Here is a 20,534-nt window from a genome sequence, read left to right as displayed (position 1 = left end):
TTGAAGTAGTAGGGTTTACCAATTAACTAGGATTTGGGCCTTCCCTTTAGGCTAAATAATTTAGTAGTAGTATCATCTCTTAATTTTCTAGTATGGGCCGAAGAGTTAGAGAAAAGGTGAAACTTCTAAATGAGAAAATGGACCCTTTTCTCTTAATTTGGGGTTAATATTGCTTGATTTGTTGGAAGCTTTTAAATAATAAATCTTATAATTAATTACTTTTCCTAATTAATTAAATTTCTTGAAGTTAAGAATGTATGAACTTAATGAACTCTCTCCCATATAATTATTTAATTACTTTAAGGTTTCTTATAAAATAGAGATCCACTTTTTTTAAAATGGAATGAAGTTATCTTGATCGACCCCCGAACATAGGACGCATACTCCATGTAGGATCATTTCATGTCATGCACCTTATGTATGTTCTTAAGACTAATTTAAATCATTATACTATTTCAAGAAGGGCGTGTTCGCGGAGTTTGATTTCCAAGGCCAAGCTTTTGTAGCTTTTCATTTGGAAGCTTTGAGGTGAGCTTTATATCCAACACATTAAGTGTGGATAAAATTATTAAATATATGAAATGATTTTTGTTTGATAAAATCGCACTTACTTTTTTTAAAATGTTATTGTGCCATAAATTGTTTGTTTTATGATGCCTATCTGTTTGGATATGCCAAATGAATGAATGAAACAAATTTGGCTCCAATAGGACCAAGATCCTATTCGAGTTAGTGTACACAAAGGAATGGACCGTGAGTCATCGTAAGGGTTGGCCGGTCAATGTGATCGTGGAAGGTGGCCACCTTCCCGACACAGAATGAACAATCAGATATGACGGATTACTGGAATGAACTTAGTCTGATCAGACGAACTTTATGAAAATGAACTTAGTAAGCTCGGGCCTTTAAGAAAACCCACGTGTGTTACTGTGATGGCATGATAATAACTTTTTCTTATATGTGTATCTTTCGGCAATGTGTTCACTGAGTACCCCGTACTCAGCCCTGCATGTATTTCTAAATGTGCAGGTTGAGCAAGTGATGAACTGGTGGCTGAGTGGTGGAGTTGGTGGTCGTCTCATCTCTTTTGTAGGATTTTCGTGGCATGTGTCTTCATACACATGTCCACATGGTTACAACTCCTTCCGCTGTGCTTTTGTTGTGGTATTTGTAGTAGATGGGTCATAGGAAAAATGATCAGTAATGAATGACTTGTGATAAACACTCTTTTAAATTCTCATGATCTTTCGTTGTCTTGTGAACCTCTTGTACCTTATGAAGAAGTACTTGTGTGTCTTATTGTTGATTCTTCGTCCCCTTTCTATCCCCTCTTCTTAATTCTCTCCCCTGGTCACGATTTACCGAGCAAGACTATCCTTAGCAAGGCGCGGTCGTGACACGATGCCCTGACACTTCTCGTTGAAGAGGGCCGACGAGTTGAGGTCGTTGTTCGACCCGGCTACCCCAAAATACGCATGCCAGATCCACAACCGGTAATCAGCTAAGGCCTCGAGGATCATCGTGGGATTCTTTGACTTGTAGCAGGTCGTGTAAGCCCCCTTGCAGGCAAGACAGTTTTCCACTCCCAATGCATACAATCTATGCTGCCTAACATCCCGGGGAACCCATGCTGCTCCCCGTGCATCTGCATCAGATTCTGACAATCTTGGGGGGTAGGGCTTCGAAGGTACTCCTTACCGAAAATTTGAATCACGCCCTGACAGAAAAACTTCAGACATTGCAGAGAAGTCGTCTCACCGATGTGGAGGTACTCATCCCACATGTCTGCCGCGCCTCCGTAGGCCAACTGCCTGATTGCCGCCGTGCACTTTTGGATAGGGGTGTGGCCGGGTCTGCCAGCCGCATCGTGCCTGAAGCGGAAATAAAGATATCGACGCTCCAAAGCGTCAACGATACGCATAAACAACTCCCTGCGCATTCTAAAACGCCGCCTGAACATGGTTGCTGGAAACCGCATGTCCGGAGCGAAGTAGCCGTCATATAGGCGCTGATGTGCAGCTACGTGATCCCGATCAATCACTGCTCGGCGGTGGACAACCGGTGGAGGGCGAGGTACCGCCTGCTGTTCCACCCTTCGCATGTACCGCTCCATCTCGCGGTTCATGTAGACCTCAGCCTCGTTCATCTGCCGTTCGTACTCCTCAGCATCCCAACCACTACCACCACTACCACCACCGCTACCACCCGCGTTACTCATTCCTCGATGTTGCTCTTGTACAGAAATTTAGAGAGCGAGAAAACTCGTTAAAACAAGTGGTGCAAATGAAAATGAAACTAAAATCGCGTATATATAGGTTTTCAAAAAAATAATAATAAAAAAATGAAAATTGGCGCTGGCCGATCGGCACGCCACAATGGCGGCCAGCGCATCGGCCAGCGCCCTCTAATCGGCTAGCCCACGTCGATTTTTACGCCGATTCTCGGCTGGCCGGTTGCAATGGTTCGGCTAGCCGATCGGCTAGCGACGGTATTGTGGATGCTCTAATAACAATGCCACCTATTTATAATGCTAGTTACTTAATGAACAAGAAAATAGATATCCTAAAGATACGGTAAATCAAAACCAACTAATTAATAAATATCCTATAGATATGCACGTATCATAGTTTTACTTAGGGGTGGCAAAATGGGTAGCGGGTAATGGGTAATTCCCATCTTGACCCGCTACCCGCCGGGTATCGGGTACCCGATACCCGACATTAATGGGAAATGGGGCGGGATCGGGTAGTGTGTTTTAGAGTTTTGCGGGTAGCGGGTATACCCACTACCCGTACGGGTATACCCGTTAGTCCCGTTAAACCCGTTATTATTAGTATTAGAGCCATATATCATTTTTAATACTCCCTCCATTCCATATTAATAGAGGCGTTTCAAATAGTTAAATTGGAGAAAAAAATAAATAGTTAAATAATAATAGCCATATACACATTCATTTTGAAAAATTAAAAATAAATAGTTAGAATGAAGAAAAAATAAAGTAAGAGAGATAATAATGTAGAGAACAGTATTTATATTATTATTTTTCCAAAATGAGTGAAGAAAATGAAATGTTTCTAAGAGTTCTTTTGAAACATTTTTATATTCCGACGAACATACAATTGAAAACTCATCGGAACTAGCTATAGAGTCCCCTCACTTTTATTCTTAATCTATTCAAAGTTTACCATCAATATTAATTAAGTAAATTAGGGAACATTGACGATTATTATGGTTTTCAAATTTTTTATTCGAATTTCGGGTCGGGTACGGGTACCCGTAATGCCGGGTACGGGATACCCGACACGGGTATTGGGTAAATCCCGGTATATAACGGGGCGGGTATTGAGACAACCAATTTAGCTAAAATCGGGTACGGGTACCCGACTTGTCGGATGCGGGTACCCGCGAGTAACCCGTTTCGCCACCCCTAGTTTTACTTTTACTGCTTGCAATATACTATAATAACACTGGCTTATGTTCATCATCCAATTATGTCTACTCCGAAATCTTGATTAATTATAGAATTAAAATAAATTAATAATTTAATAGCAAGATCAACACATATTTTATGGATAATATTTTGCAACTCACATGCACAACTAGAATTTGCCCATATGATATATAGACAGATTATCTTAGTTTTAAATATTATTTTAGGGTTAATTATATATAAAGTCACTCACCCCCTCCGCATTTCACAGTGGTAAAGAATATAAAGTTATTTTGTCATTTTAATACATTCCATAGTAGTGAAATTATTTTCTTTTTAATAAAACACCAACTCATTTCTTCTCACTTACTTGTTCATCTCTCTTACTTTATTATCTTTTTATTTAATATATTATACACCATTTTCTTGATTTTTATGTCGGAAAGAAATACCTTTACTAAGTTTAAAATAGAGGGAGTATTAAATTCTGAGTTAGTCAACTTGGTTTAAAATATAAAATATAAATTGCAAAGATTAAAAAACTATTGATCGTTGTCGACCCATCCTCACAATTTAAAAACACTAAATTAATATAATAGGATTAATATTTTTTAGTTCCTTAAATTCAAAACGATATCGTTTAAACTTTAGTCATTCATATCGTCATATTAATGTACAATTACATCAACTATTTATCGAACTCACCAAATATTTACATGTCTACACTAATTTAATATCGAATTTATCCTAAAGTAGGACAAATGAGATTTTTTAAACTTAATCATTTCTCATCCAAAGTACTAAAATTTGATACATATTACTATTTCGGTCCGTCCCTGAAAATTTGATACACTTCACTTTTACCATTTTTGATAGTAGACCCCATATTCCACTAACTCATTCCTACTCACATTTTATTATACAACTAATACTTTAAAAGTAGGACCCACATCCCACTAACTTTTTCAACTCACTTTCCATTACATTTCTTAAAATTTGTGTCGGGTCAAAGTGTAGCAAATTTTGGGGGACGGAGGTAGTATTTTTTAAAAAAATATTCCAAGAGAGAAACCAAGACCAAATTTTATAAACAAGTGGTAATATTTTATTTTATATTTATTCGGATCAAATAACGAAAGAATTCAACTTTCCCCTTCTTCTCAGATTGAATCTGCGTAATTAGGGTTTCCAGAATCCCCTCTGCTCAAGCACATTTATCCTGCTAATCTCCAATCGTCAGCGTTTCTTTCACCCGATCGCCTCCCTCCGCAGTAAATTCCCAATTTTTATAGTAGTAGGGTACCTCACATGGATCTGAAGGATGGCAAATGATTCGCGTATTATCAGGTTTTGACTACTCTCGTGAAAATCGTCTCCTTCTGTTACAAGTTATCTATTTTTAGCTATACGACCTTATAAATTGAACATGATAAATAATTCATCAACTTTCCTCACGATTATAGACCTGAATTGATGAAGCAGCTATCACGTTTTGACAGGTGAACTTGAATCTTTGAAATAGGTTTCTCGTTGTGTGCTGCTATAATGCTTTTCACATTTTGAAGTGTGAATTTATCTGTGTAGGCTTAATTTGCTGTATTCGGAATAGTATGAGTGTCTTAATTTTTCGATTTCATTTCAAACATTGGCTGTTCACGTTTGGCGGGTGAACTTGGATCTTCAAAATTGGTTTTACATTGTGTGCTGCTGTAATGCTTTTATCACATTTGAAGTATAAATTTAGCTGTGTAGACTTAATTTACTGTTTCAAACATTGTAAGTTGAAGTTCTTCTCTTCATTGCAGATAGTTGAGGTAGCGGAATAAGTATATGCTAATTCACAGTTTGACCTACTACTGTGGCTGTAGATCTACGACTATTGTGTTGTAGATCGTGGTAGAACTACTTTCACAAATCAAGATCTATAGTTTCTGGATAATTCAAAGTCGATGCATGGTCAGCTTCCGCAGTGGTATATTTTCCCTTCTACATTTATGATAAAACTTCTAGTTCTTGTATTGATTTATAAACCAGAGTGACACATTCAAGGCAGACATATATCCTGAAATTATTTACTTGTTTGCGGAAACTTAATCGTTAGCGGGTGAGAAACAAAAAATGGAAAATGAAAATTTCACATGATGCATTACTGATTTTGTCATTTCGATTACCATACTATTTTTATTCTTTGCATCATAAAATATGCTTACATAACTGTTAATTTCACCTCTGTTTTCAGTGGAGGGAGCATCATAAGATTCATAACCTTGGACCAAGTGGGCTTTCAATGCTAAGTCAGCCTCCTGTGTAGTCAATGGATAAGCTCACAGAACGAGAAGGGAAAATTACTTATTTTCCTTTTTTCTTTTTATATTTTTAAGGGGTTGCCTTTTAATTTCTTTTACTTAATTTTTATTTATTTATTTTCTGTGTTTTGAGGGTAATTAGTTGATTAGAATTTGGCTAGAGTTCCATATTCATATCAGAACATTAAAAACTTGAGTTTTCTGCCATTAGTGATGGGAAAGAAAGTATGGTGGAATGAAGAAGAGAAGGTTGTTGTGGAAAGTGTGTTGGGCAGTGAAGCAACTGAATATTTTGACTGGGCCGCTTCAAATAACGTTTTGTCTGAGTTCTCTGCTTCTAGTGGAGATCTTGGAGTGCAGGAGGCATTGTGCAATATTGTTGAAGGATCTCACTTGACATACGCCATTTATTGGCATGTTTCGAAGTCAAAATCTGGTAGATCAGCATTGATCTGGGGTGATGGGCATTACCAAGAACCTAAAGAAAGTGTTCATGATAGTCGTGGTAATCACAATGATCAGAAACGAATGGAAGGAGATAGAAGAAAATGGGTCCTTCAAAAGCTTCATGCTTGTTTTGGGGGATTAGAAGATGATAATGTTGCCGCAAAGTTGGATCAAGTTTCAAATGTCGAGATGTTATACCTCACATCAATGTTTTTCGCGTTCCCTTTCGACAAGCCTTCTGTTCCTTCCCAGTCGTTCAATTCTGATAGATGTATCTGGGTATCGAATATGGATGGTTGTCTTGAGCGATACCAGTCAAGAGCATATTTAGCCAAGTTAGCACAGTTTGAGACAGTGGCATTTGTACCAACAAAATCAGGGGTGGTTGAAATTGCTTCGAGAAAGTCTATACCTGAAAACAAGAGCATCATTAAGGCAGCCAAATCTATAGTGGTTGCCTTCAACTCAACACAGGCAAAACCTGTCCAGAAAGTATTTGGCCAAGATCTTAGTATTGGGGGTTCACGATCAGGTACTATAAATATTAGCTTTTCGCCAAAAGTGGAAGATGATTCTGGGTTTTCTGCAGAATCATATGATTTACAAGCAATAGGTAGTAACCATGGTTATGCAAATTCATCAAATGGGCATTGTGGTGATGATGGTGAAGCTAAAGTATTTCCACATCACGTGGTAGCTGGGGGACTGGATCCACAAACAATTATATCTGGAATGGAACTCGGTAAAGAGGACTGTTTTTTCCTTTCGGACGATCAAAGGCCTAGAAAAAGGGGGCGGAAGCCTGCAAATGGGAGGGAAGAGCCATTGAATCATGTGGAGGCAGAGAGGCAGAGGCGAGAGAAACTCAACCAGCGCTTTTATGCGTTAAGGGCTGTAGTTCCTAATATCTCAAAGATGGACAAAGCATCTCTTCTTGGCGATTCAATTGCTTACATCACAGATCTTCAGGCAAAGATCAGGGTTTTGGAAGCAGAGAAAGGGATGGCGAATACCAATCAGCAACTAAATCCTGTTCCGGATTTTGAGTTTCATGAAAGGCTCGAAGATGCTGTTCTACGCGTAAGCTACGCTCTGGAGACTCACCCTGTATCTAAAGTTGTAAAGGCGCTGAGAGAGCAGCAGGTGATGGCACAAGAATCTTCTATCTCTATCAACGACAAGGGCGAAGTCGTTCATACGTTCTCCATTCAAACAGGGAGTGGCGATGGAGAACAGTTGAAAGATAAGTTAACTGCTGCTCTCTTGAAATGATCCAGCTGCAATTCTTACAAATATTGACTCTTAGATACATAGAATCTAATAATAGACTATAGAGCTTGTTGATTTTTGTTGCAATTATCTTCACTATTGATAAGAGTCTATGGGATGTATACTCTTTTTATTGGATTTTCTGCTGTTATACATACTCTTTTGACCAGAATTGTTTACTCCATGTTAGATTTGTTTATTTTGTTTCACACAATTATTTATGTCATTAATCAAAGCTCTATTAGTTTATTTTCTCTAAAATTTCAAATAAATAAATAAATTAACATCAATTTCGAATTTTATAGTAAAATTTTATAAAAATTAATTAAGTGTTAGTAACAAACAATATTTAAGATATTATAATCAAATTAAAAACATATAAAGCCAAATCAATAGCAATCAAACATTGACTAATTGAGATGGATGAGAAATTGTTTCATCTCTACATTCCTTTTTTTTTTTTATAAAAAAAATTATTTTCTGTAAAAATGGATTCCATCAATTTTCATTCCTTCTGCTTACTCTAGTTGTTAAAGTAAAAATGAGGAATAAGGTATGAAATTCATTTTGATAAGAGTAAAAAAGAAAAAAAATATTTCCTCCGTCCACAAAAAATAAAGCACAATTATCATTTTTGGCCGTCAACAAAAAATAGAGCACATTTATTTATGAAAAGTTTTCAACAAATAATAACTCTACACATCATTCCACTAACACTACTTCTCACTTACTTTTTTTTTTTTTTTTTTTTTCATTCTCTCTTACTTTACCAATTATTCATTAAAATCCATGTCAAAGGCAAATTGCTCTATTTTTGGTGGACGGAGAGATTGTTTTTTTTTATGATTTCTCATTTTCCATGATTAATTTGTAAAGAAATGCACATGATGAAAAATAATTGTTGGAGATTAGTTTTTTGATAGAATTAAATAGGGGAAAAATAAAAAATGATTTAATTCTGAAAAGAGGCGATTGTTGCAGTTGAAGACTGAGTCTACCCGCCAAAAACGCACACACAGACACACAGTTGAGAGCTGCCGATGAAGCATTCAACCCCTCTCCGCCACCGTAGGTTTCTCCCCGAGATGCCTCTCCCCTCCACAAATCCATTCTCCCTCCTTCATCCTAATCTCTCACTCTCCCCACTCACAATTCCATTTGATCCATTTCCATGTTTAATCAACACAACCACATTTCTCAATTTCACTCATTTTTCCTCCCGCGCTCTCACCACATTGTCGCTCCAGCTCATCCCCACGCTCGATAACCGCTTTCATGAATTTGGATCGGGATTCTGGTTGTTCCTGAACGCGAATCGTAGGGTTTCGTGTTTGATCGGAAATCGATGCTCTGCGTCACTTGAGTTAATATGGTATATGCCGCATTTTACATCTTTGATTTGATTACTACTATGATGTTTATGCAATCACGAGAAATTTCTAGTGCTCCTTCAGAAAATGCTGTAAAATTAGGGTCATTTGTCCTGTTTTCATCATTGATTGGGTGTGGAATAAGGCAATAAGCTGTTTATGAAGGTCGTTTTAGTGTATTCAGAATACGGAGCGGTTATTGATCAATCTCCCAATCTCATAATATGGTACTGAAACTGAACTTTATGATCAAGGCATTGGTGTAATGCGTAGTGGAATTTAGTTTGCTACTGGCTAAACATAAAAAAGCAACGAGAGTTTGCATGTATTGAAATATTGATTTGCTGAAGATCTTGTTGATTTCATATGCAGGGTACCCCGGTTAATATCACTGTAGGCTCTCACGTCTGGGCTGAAGACCCGGACGTTTCTTGGATTGATGGTGTGGTGTCTAAGATAAATGGAGCTGAAGTGGAAGTAGATGCATCTAACGGGAAGAAGGTAATTTGTTTCTTATTAAACACTTTGACAGCTTATTAAAAAATATCTGAGGTTACGATAAGCCAAAAGCCTTCAAAGAAAAGATATTTGAAATTTGGAAAGCTTAATATATCTACTGAATCGTTAGAGTTATTGGATGGGATAGATGATAACTTGCAGGAAACATGAGTATTTCTTCACAATTTTCCCGAACTATCTTTGTTTGCGCTTGAGAAAGAAATGATAAGTAATCATTATATTATGAATTCTCACATACACAGTTAAGGGACATGGAGATTTTTCTTTTCAAGTGTAGTTATCTGTCAATGCCAAGTGTATATATTTTGTCTTTTCAAATTATCAGATTGTTGCGAAATTAGCAAACATATACCCTAAAGATGAGGATGCACCTCCTGGAGGGGTTGATGACATGACCAAGCTATCATATTTGCATGAGCCAGGAGTGCTGCAGAACTTGGCAGCAAGATTCCAGCTCAATGAAATTTATGTAAGATAATTGTAATGTCGACTTCAAAATTTTGCTCGTTCCTTGTTCTTCCTGATATGATCATCTGTTGCGCCATTTAATTTTTACATCCTACTCTTGGATTTCGACAGACTTACACTGGAAGTATTCTTATTGCCATCAACCCATTTCAAAGGCTTCCTCACCTTTACGATGGCCACATGATGGACCAATACAAGGGAGCACCATTTGGGGAACTGAGTCCTCACGTATTTGCTATTGCTGATATGTCTTACAGGTGATAGACAATGTCCCCTTGCCTTCTTTCTTTCATTCGTTCTTCCCACCCCTTTCATTCTTTTGGTTTGTTTTTTAGATTAGATATAGTTCAAATAAATTATGATATTTTGAGTTAGGGCAATGATAAACGAGAAAAAAAGCAACGCGATTTTGGTGAGTGGTGAAAGTGGTGCTGGTAAGACCGAAACAACTAAGATGCTTATGCGATACCTCGCCTATTTGGGAGGCCGTAAAGGAACTGAAGGGCGCACAGTTGAACAACAAGTTCTTGAGGTAAAATATGTCATGTGGTTCTATTTCATCTGCAATGTTGAGAATCATTGGGAGATTTTGAGATTGATGCTCCAGCCGCTAATGTCCCGATTATTTGGCTTTTCCAGTAAAAACCATGGTTTTTAAACTAATACATTTTTCCATGAGTAATTACCCGTATTGAACAAATTTGAAGTTCTCTGAGTGGTTCGGTGCAGTCGAATCCGGTGCTTGAAGCATTTGGAAATGCAAAAACTGTCAGAAACAATAATTCGAGGTTAGAAGTTTGACCAAGTTGTATAAGATAATGTTTGCTGTAAAATGCAAAATTTGTAGTCTCTACCACTCTGAATGCTAATTAAGTTTTGATGGTGCAGTCGTTTTGGTAAATTCGTTGAGATTCAGTTTGATAAGCAAGGAAGAATATCGGGGGCAGCCATTAGAACATATCTTCTGGAGAGATCGCGGGTCTGCCAAATATCAGACCCTGAACGCAATTATCATTGTTTCTACCTTCTTTGTGCAGCACCACAGGAGGTAACCTAATATTACACTATCTTTCAAGCTTATTTTTCAGATCAATACCTATAAAATTATACTAGTATTTGTTTTATTTTTCTCAGTAGTTGTACATCTTATCAGGATGTTGACAAATATAAGCTGGGACATCCAAAAACATTTCACTATCTAAATCAGTCTAGCTGTATTGAGCTCGTTGGTGTAAGTGATGCTCATGATTTTTTGGCTACAAGGAGGGCCATGGATATTGTTGGAATAAGTAAAACAGAGCAGGTACAATCTTATTACTCATATTTTCGTGTTTGAAGACTTTTTTCTTTTTTTATCTGAAGCTGCTTAAAACTATTCCATCATTTTTCAGGATGCGATTTTTAGGGTGGTGGCATCTATTCTTCATCTTGGTAATGTTGAATTCATGAAGGGCAAGGACGCTGATTCATCGCTGCTGAAGGATGAGAAATCAAAATTCCATCTTCAGACTGTGGCAGAGCTTCTCATGTATCATTGAAGTTCTTTTTAAATTAGGAGCATTTGTTAGCATTTCTCGGCTTAAAAACTTTTATTTTCTTATCCTTCTTAGGTGTGATCTTAATGCCCTGCAAGATGCATTATTGAAGCGTGTGATGATAACTCCAGAAGAAGTTATTAAGAGAAGTCTGGATCCTGAAGGCGCAAAAATGAGCAGGGACGGGTTCGCAAAGACCATGTATTCCCGCTTGTTTGATTGGTATGGTGCTTCCTTTGACTTTTCTGCATGATTTCTTTTGTTTCATGGCTTGATAACACTCCGGTTCTGACAATATACAGGTTGGTTGAAAAAATTAATAACTCAATCGGGCAAGATCCAAATTCCAATGTTCTAATCGGTGTTCTTGATATCTATGGTTTTGAAAGTTTCAAAACTAACAGGTAAGCTTTGATTGAACACTGCCAAGATGGTATTTTATCGGGACTGTCTGAGCTAACTCACAATCTTGTACCATCAGTTTTGAACAGTTTTGCATTAATTTTACCAATGAAAAGCTACAGCAGCATTTTAATCAGGTACTCCACTTTCCAGCTAATTTGACTTGACGATGTTTAACAATAGCTGTCACTAAATTCCTACAAATTTCCTTTTTTCAGCATGTTTTCAAGATGGAGCAGGAAGAATACACCAAAGAAGCGATCGAATGGAGCTATATAGAATTTGTCGACAACCAAGACGTCCTCGATCTTATTGAAAAGGTTGCTTAATAAATACAAAGATGATATGCTTTGGGCTAGATTTAGTGGTAGTTCATGTTACTTGGCTTGCATATTATCAACCTCAAATGCGCATAACCTAATTAGGCCTCTAATTCTAGCATTAGCAGTTATATCTCTGTATGCTTTTGAAGTAATAGTTTCACAAAAATGGCTTTTACTGCTTTTGCAGAAACCTGGAGGGATCATTGCTCTTCTTGATGAGGCCTGGTAAGGTTTTACATTTCTCATTACACTTCTGTAGTTATATCACCTTTTTTTCCATTGACCTTTTCAGTATGTTTCCGAAGTCGACATATGAAACTTTTTCGCAAAAGCTTTTCCAGACATTTAAATCCCACAAACGTTTCATCAAACCAAAGCTGTCCCGTACAGATTTTACAATTGCTCATTATGCTGGAGAGGTAACTTGGATTGATTCTTGTCATGATGATTTTTCTGTAACCTTTTGATATTTAACTCTGATGAATATGTTGTCCTATTTTATGCCCCCAGGTTTTGTATCAATCTGAACTGTTCTTGGATAAAAACAAAGATTATGTCGTTTCTGAACATCAAGAGTTGCTCTGTGCTTCCAAATGTCCATTTGTAGCAGGATTGTTTCCTCCTGTTCCTGAAGAAACAACCAAATCTTCAAAAAATTCATCCAAGTTTTCATCAATAGGGTCTCGCTTCAAGGTACATCTGGTTTTTCGAGCTTGGTATTTCCATTACATCAATCCTTTTATAATACCGAGCTCATGAGATCCTTCAGTAAGTCAAAAACTGATATTTTCCTTAATTTGTACAGCTGCAACTCCAACAATTGATGGAAACACTGAATTCTACGGATCCTCACTACGTTAGATGCGTGAAGCCTAATAATCTACTCAAGCCTGGTATTTTTGAGAACGTCAATATCATGCAGCAGCTACGTTGTGGTGTGAGTGCAGACAGCTTTGCCACTTTTAGATTCTTGACAAGTTATTAGTTGATATTTTATTAAATCGAAAGCCAAGTTGTTTCCTCCCCCATTTTATTGACAGGGTGTTTTAGAGGCAATTAGAATTAGTTGTGCTGGCTACCCTACTCGTAGGACATTTTATGAATTTCTTCATCGTTTTGGTATTCTTGCACCGGAGGCCTTGGAAGGAAAGTAAGTAAATTTCTGTTGGACTTCACCATATGATAAAGGCTAATAATATCCTGAAGTAAAAATCCCTTATGATGGTGAGCAGTACTGATGAAAAAACAGCATGTAAAAAGATTTTGGAGAAAATGAAGATGACTGGAGCTCAGGTAATTTAATAGTTTTCATTCTTGACAAATATATTAATATGAGATTAAGGAAGATTCTTGATATTCATTTCTATTGTAAAGAATAGAGAGGAATAATTGGAGGAAGAAGACCGGATGTTATAGTCTTGCATTTTTTTTAAAAATTTTATGTTTGAGGCATGTTCTGTAAATTGCCCGCCCCCCCCCTCTCTCTCATGTTTATGGTTTTACTTATGTTTGTATGTACTATTATATGTATTGTGATTGCAGACTGGAAAAACAAAGGTCTTCCTCAGAGCTGGTCAGATGGCTGATTTAGATGCTCGGAGAGCACAAATACTTGGTACTGCAGCGGCAAAAATACAGAGAAGAATTCGAACTTATATTTCCCGGAAGTACTTCATTGTTTTGTTGAGGATGGCAATTTCAATGCAAGCTATTTGTAGAGGTTCGCCTACTATCTCTCTCCTACTTTTCATATTGTATCCATCCCTCACTTGAAATGCTTTAGCTTCCTGATGCTTAGATATTGCTATGTTTATTAACTGGAACGATGCTTCTTTAACCATTCCTCTCAGGAAGACTTGCTTGCAGACAGTTTAGCAACTTGAAAAAGGAGGCGGCTTCTATTAGAATCCAGACAAGCTTGAGAGGACACTTGACCAGGAAGAACTACTCGAGACTCAAGGTGTCGGTTGTCGTAGTGCAAACAGGGGTCCGAGCAATGGCTGCCCACCGTCAGTTTAGAAACAAGAACCAGGCTAAAGCAGCTACTATTATACAGGTGACAGAACATTTCACTAAGCAAAGTTTTAAGGCTTATTGATGTCATATCATATCATTTTCAGGCTCGCTGGCGCTGTCATAGAGATCATTCATACTATAAGAGACTCATAAAGTCATCGATAGTAGCCCAGTGCAGATGGAGAGGAAGGTGTTCTAGGAAAGAGCTTCGAAAATTGAAAATGGTATGATTTGGTTTTTTAGTATAAACTTATTACGCTCTGCCATCTTGAGTATCTTATTAATATGAGATTTTGTATAGAAACTACTCCTGGGATTCCTATTAACCAAACATCCCCTTGTAGAACTTTAGATATCACCTTGGAGTTTGTATTTGTCTTACAAACTCCACCCTCATTACGTGCAATTTTCTACAAAAAAAGAAACAATTTTCTGTATATCAAAAAATTGGTTGCTTTTTTTTTTGTTTGGAGGAAAAGGTAAACACCTCAAGGGTTAAAGTTACAATTTATCCTATACTAAGTATTTAATTGATCGTTTGTGATTTTTTAGTCATATGAGGTTATGTTATACTCCCTCTGTCCATCAAGAGTGTTCAACAATGAGGATGACACAGGTTTCAATTAGATATTTGCAGAGAAAGTGTGCCATCAAGGGCGAACTATGGGTTAAAATGGTGGGACAAGGGTAGGTTTTTTGTAAAAAAATGAGTATTTTTAGCGGAAATTATAAAGGAAAGTTGCACACTCTCTGTGGACATCTAATAAGGAAATTGTTGCATGCTCTTTGACGGAGGAAGTATAGCTTACAACATATGTTTGTGACTGAGGAATCCAGATGCGTTATGGCGGATTAACAAAGTGTTTTTTCATCCCTCTTTATCTATACACTTCCGATGGACTCTTCATATTTGCAGGCTGCTAAAGAAACTGGCGCTCTTAAAGAAGCGAAGGATAAGCTTGAAAAGGTGGTGGAAGACCTCACACTGCGTGTTCAGCTGGAAAAACGTCGGAGGGTAAATAACTTCTTGGTTACTAAATTCTTATGGGTAGACGTTGTGCACCTACATGTTTTTATGTCTATTTTATAACCTGGATAAGTTCTTCATTAAAAATAATCAACTTGATTAAAGATGAGATATTAGGTACTTGCTCTTGGCATATGTTAAATTGAAAACCTTATTCCAGACTGACATAGAAGAGGAAAAAGTCCAAGAAATAGCAAAGATGCAGCAGGCCATGGATGCCTTGCAAAGCAAATTGGACGAAGCAAATGCACATATTGTCCAAGAACGTGATGCAGCTCAGAAAGCAATTGTAGAAGCCACCACTATTGTCCAAGAAACTCAAGTTCCTGTTGAGGATACAGCAAAGATAGAGGCTCTTACTGCAGAAATGGAGAAACTGAAGGTAATGCTCTTCCAGTTGTGATTTATGTTAACTCTCCTTCAATTCTAGTCATGTTGGATTCATTTCTCGATATAATACCTATGGTTCACAGGAGGAGTTGCAAGCTGAAAAGGAACGAGCTGATGCTGCTGAAAAGAAGCACGATGAAACCCAGACTTCAATTGAGGGAAAGAGTCAGAAGCTAGATGAAACTGAGAAAAGAGTATTATTGTTTCAGGAGTCTATGAGCAGGTACAGTGTTTCTAGTCCTTCTCCCTGATCATCACTTAAATCCAAATTTGGATTGTGTGTTTCATTTTCCTTTCAAAACTGATGCATAATGCATACGCTAACCATTTTTTTGACTAATTAGTATACAATTGCACCATCAATTCACCAACACCATGAATAACATCAGGCCAAAATATTTAAATTCTGTTTTTATTATTTTCATCCATATCCTCAACATTTCCAAATTGATTCCAAACTACGTTTACCATTTCTATGTGATATTAACTTCTCGCAATCCAAATGAAATTGTTTCTGATGTTTGTTCATCTGATTTATCTTTGTCTTGCACAGTTTAGCATTAAAGTTCATATAATTGATCTTAATTTGCCATTGCTTTAGGCTTGAAGAGAAGTTGAGTAATGTAGAATCAGAAAATAAGGTTCTTCGCCAGCAAGCCCTGACTATGGCGCAGAACAATAAAATGTTGTCAAGAAATTCAAGGTCAATTATGCAGGTAAATCTATATTAAACTGTTCCGTAAAAAATTCCACCAAATAAAGTATTTTTACTAATATATCTATTCTAATTTTGCTTTATGAAACTTGTCAGAGGGCTGAAAGCACAAAACAAGCGGTAGTAAGTCATCTATTTGTAAGTTATACTTTGTCAGTTAACCACATCAGTTTCTAATGTTGGTGTAATTTTAATATTGTAATAGGACTTCCATAGTCCTTCAATGATCTTAAGGGAACAGCAAGAGGATGACAGACCTCAAAAGTCACTAAATGAGAAGCAACAAGAGTATCAAGATCTGCTTATCCGTTGTATCGCTCAGAATTTGGGCTTCTCCAAAGGCAGACCGATTGCAGCCTGCATCATCTACAAATGTCTGAGGCAGTGGCATTCATTTGAGGTTGAGAGGACGAGCATTTTTGATAGGATAATACAAACCATTGGCAATGCTATTGAGGTAATGATCATCAAATCCGACTGGCAGTTGTGTAGTACCCCTTTATGACTTTAAAGTGCCTTTTGAACTGAAGACCCAGGACAACAATGAAATCTTGGCGTATTGGCTGTCCAATGCATCAACCTTATTGCTACTGTTGCAACGCACACTGAAAGCTGGAGGAGGAGCTGGAGCAGCTCCACAACATAGGCGATCTCCTTCATCCTCACTATTTGGGAGAATGACAATGGTACAACTTAATGCCATTTGGATGTTCAGGTTAAGTCTATAAGCTTTTCATTTCTGTTTAAAAATTTCCCCCCAGAGTTTCCGCAGCACCCCTCCAGGTGTTAATCTGTCATTACTCGGTGAGGATGCAACGGGTTCCGTACGTCAAGTGGATGCCAAATACCCTGCATTGTTGTTTAAACAGCAGTTAACTGCTTACGTCGAGAAGATTTACGGAATGATTCGGGACAATCTGAAGAAAGAGATTTCTCCACAACTTGGACTTTGCATTCAGGTGTTTTTCATGTAACTCTTAAGAATTATCAAAGGAATTCAGATTAGCTTATGCAGAACAACATCAGGTGGAAAGTTTCATTCATCATATTTGTATCCTGATTGGTACAGGCTCCAAGAATATCCAGAGCAAACTTAATTAAAGGAGGAGCACGTAATCTGGCAAATGCTGCCGCTCAGGACATCTTGATTGCCCATTGGCAAGGAATTGTGAGCAGCCTCGGGAATTTCCTGAATATGCTGAAAACAAATCACGTAAGGAGATTCGTTTTCCTTTATATAGATTAACAGAAATTCTATTTTGCTTTCCTCGTCATCTTGCTCATTATTTTATGATTATATACTTTTGATTATTGGTTCAGAATATTCCTTTTAGTTAGAAAGTTCATGATACTTCTGCATCTTCATATGATGCATACAGTGGTGATGATTTTCAGTAGTGCTTTTACCATGTTGGTTATCATTCTAAGATAGGAGTATAAAATTTGAATATGTTCAACCTGTTAACATGTGTGATTTTTGTGGTCAGGATCATTTGGCTAATTCCTACACATGATACATGTTTTTAATGCAAATTTAAGCAGATGTTTATGTATTCCAATTATTGTGCACTCGTAAATCTTCAGGTACCTCCATTTTTAGTTCGGAAAGTGTTCACCCAAATATTCTCTTTCATCAATGTGCAGTTATTCAACAGGTGCACCATATTACTTTTCTCTACTTCGATGTATGTGCTGTTCATTATCAGACCCTTGAACTAATGTTGTTTCTTGCAGCCTTTTGCTGAGACGAGAATGCTGTTCGTTTAGTAATGGTGAATATGTCAAGGCTGGATTGGCTGAATTGGAGCACTGGTGTTACAAAGCAACTGATGAGGTTTATAATTCTTGCAAATGAAAATATAGGTCATTCTTTTTATCCTGCTAAATTCTCTGCTTACTCCAGTATGCTGGTACGGCTTGGGATGAGCTCAAGCATATACGACAGGCTATAGGTTTCCTGGTACCCCTCTCTCTCTCTCTCTCTCTCTCTGCATATGTGGTTCCCAACCTTTGCCTAAAACTCAGCAGATAATATTTATGGCAAAGTTTATATCTCTCGCTTTATGCCTTTTTGCATCTGCATCTAGACAGTCTAAGGACCATGTCATGTAAGCTAATGAAAAATGTGGGGTAAAAAAGTACATCAAATTGAATATTTTCTTAAAATTTATCTGATTATTATAAGAGGGAAATAAGGAAGCACATCAGATTGTCTAGCTTGTGGATATGGATGTATCAATTTTACTTGGTTGATACATATCCAGAAAACAATATGTGCCTTTTGCTTTAAGGATTTGCTTATTATTTCCAAATCCTTATAGGTTTGGTGCGAATGAAGATTCTTTTTATCTGTGATCTGACAAACGTAACACTAGTATCGAACTAATTTTTTTTCTTTCAAAGCCTGGACCTTTTAATGACAACAGGTGTCTGTGTGATTTGAATGTACTCCCTTTCCTGCTTGGCTCATAAATCGAACAGTCTAAGCAGTTGGTTATAGACAATGAATGTAACTAAGCGTATCAGTTGTGATATAAGAAGGTTTTTATTCATATTCTGGCCAATTTATTTCGCTAACATATATCAAAATGTTCTGTTTTTGCTCAGGTCATACACCAAAAGCCGAAGAAAAATTTTGATGAAATAAGTCATGATCTTTGTCCTGTACGTTTTAATCGCATTCCTCCTTACATAACTTCTTTTCTGAAGTCTGCATTTCGCTTTAACAAGTTTCTTGCGCCTTTAACAGGTCCTCAGTATACAACAGCTGTACAGGATCAGCACGATGTATTGGGATGACAAATATGGCACGCACAGCTTATCACCAGATGTAAGTGATTGTTCTCATCTTACCTGTGCTGCAATTGCTATTATGTACAGAAACATAGTGGTTGAATGATTTGATTCCTGCCTTCACTGGATTTTTGTTCAAAGGTAATATCGAGCATGAGGGTACTGATGACTGAGGATTCAAACAATGCTGTTAGTAGTTCTTTCCTACTGGATGATGATTCAAGGTTAGATACGAAAACTGTCCATATTTAAGTAACTTTTGTCAATCTTTCCCTTCGGTTGAATCTTAGCTCAAATTACTTGTTTTGCAGCATTCCGTTTTCTGTGGATGACATGTCAAAATCAATGGAGACATTTGATATTTCAGACATAGAACCACCACCACTTATTCGCGAAAACTCTGGCTTCAGCTTTTTACTTCCTCAAGCTACCTGATCATGTCTGACTGTGTCTTTATCTATTATCCGTACTGAAACATCCTTGTTTGGTGATGTCGCCGGATGGAAAAACAGTAAGTGAACCGTAATTATCGAGCGCTACATTTTTCATTGCAAGTCATCTTACTTACATTGCACGTCTCTGATTTCATTGGAGAAGCTCGTGCTTGGATTATATGAAACTCGAACAATAATGTTTGCGAACTTAGTTGCTGGTCGATGTCTAGACTCTAAGAAGATTGTCTCAACCAGGTTGCATAGATATGAAGCTTCAGCTCAATCTTGAAATTATTGGCTATCCCACTTCTTTTTCCTTAAGACATTTGATGATTATATATATATATATATACTCATATGATTGATGAAACATGGGAATTCATATTGATGTAATAATCCCAGGTATTGTTTTGTAAGCATATCCAATACTACTGATTTGGCAGAAAGCATAGTGTTTATATGGATGAAACTCATGATCATTCTCTTTTGAAATTATAGTTGTAAAGCATGTTTCGGATTCAATAATTTTATACCTTTGGTGTAGTGATAAAAAGGGAACTCACAGACCATACAAGGATATGTATGGGAGGGATCAAATGAGTCACCTCCTTATCGTGAGTCTGTGAGTTCCCTTTTTATTAATGCGTTGGACTTATAATAGTGTACCAAATTCATTGTACTATAATTTATTGAATACTCGAAAAATATATAAAGGCTACAAAGAATCTTTTTGAATGAGTTATTATTGAATACAAAAAAAGGAGCAACGTACAACATATTTTGGCACCATTTCAGTGTTGCCATTTGTGACATGTTATTGAGTACTAGCACATGGACTGTCCACTTTTTACTATGTTTCAACACCCTTTTCACACGAACCATATACATTGATTAATTGCATAATGAGAAAGTTAAATTAAAGTTAAAACTGCAAATTTAGTAGGATGCAAAAGGCATTATCAATTTTCTTCACAATTAAGTAAATAATTACATCTATAATATTTTTTTAAAACAATATATTTGGTATACACCATTTCATAACTAGATATGTAGAGCTTGATTTCATCCGTGTCATCACCACAAAAATGAA

The 20,534-nt window shown here is 37.0% G+C and overlaps 1 protein-coding gene and 1 pseudogene across 2 annotated transcripts; both read left to right on the top strand.

The window, feature by feature from the left end:
• Positions 1-4,553: 4,553 nt before the first annotated feature.
• LOC125223214 (transcription factor MTB3 pseudogene) lies at positions 4,554-7,624 on the top strand (annotated as a pseudogene). The gene is made up of 3 exons (XR_016134579.1): positions 4,554-4,777; positions 5,236-5,402; positions 5,670-7,624. The product of XR_016134579.1 is annotated as a transcription factor MTB3 pseudogene (transcript).
• Positions 7,625-9,188: 1,564 nt separating this feature from the next.
• LOC125222781 (myosin-11-like) lies at positions 9,189-19,916 on the top strand. Its single transcript, XM_089062913.1, has 37 exons — positions 9,189-9,323; positions 9,667-9,810; positions 9,921-10,066; positions 10,185-10,341; positions 10,539-10,597; positions 10,698-10,857; positions 10,963-11,112; positions 11,201-11,337; positions 11,420-11,566; positions 11,647-11,748; positions 11,826-11,883; positions 11,965-12,066; positions 12,257-12,294; positions 12,362-12,488; positions 12,580-12,762; positions 12,875-13,006; positions 13,110-13,219; positions 13,302-13,362; positions 13,612-13,789; positions 13,920-14,125; positions 14,190-14,309; positions 15,002-15,100; positions 15,273-15,494; positions 15,586-15,725; positions 16,104-16,218; positions 16,314-16,340; positions 16,423-16,674; positions 16,748-16,903; positions 16,979-17,176; positions 17,287-17,430; positions 17,802-17,872; positions 17,952-18,051; positions 18,121-18,177; positions 18,825-18,881; positions 18,967-19,047; positions 19,152-19,234; positions 19,322-19,916. Exons 1-37 carry the CDS (start codon positions 9,189-9,191, stop codon positions 19,443-19,445), a joined length of 4,578 nt encoding a protein of 1,525 aa, XP_088919039.1. The 3' UTR covers positions 19,446-19,916.
• Positions 19,917-20,534: the final 618 nt, after the last annotated feature.

Source organism: Salvia hispanica, chromosome 1 (genome assembly GCF_029641045.1).
Source record: "Salvia hispanica isolate PSC_SH4W2 chromosome 1, Shi_PSC_v1, whole genome shotgun sequence".
NCBI classification, from domain to species: Eukaryota; Viridiplantae; Streptophyta; class Magnoliopsida; order Lamiales; family Lamiaceae; genus Salvia; species Salvia hispanica.
The sequence above is the reverse complement of the archived record's forward strand: the minus strand, read 5'-3'. Positions and strand labels throughout refer to the sequence as shown.

Bases quoted from the DNA above. Each gene is read 5' to 3' on its own strand.
- LOC125222781 (XM_089062913.1), top strand. From the start codon at position 9,189: ATGCAGGGTACCCCGGTTAATATCACTGTAGGCTCTCACGTCTGGGCT. The intron at 12,489-12,579 runs GTAACTTGGATT...TTATGCCCCCAG, and splicing joins TTGCTCATTATGCTGGAGAG to GTTTTGTATCAATCTGAACT. The intron at 15,101-15,272 runs GTAAATAACTTC...ACCTTATTCCAG, and splicing joins AGCTGGAAAAACGTCGGAGG to ACTGACATAGAAGAGGAAAA.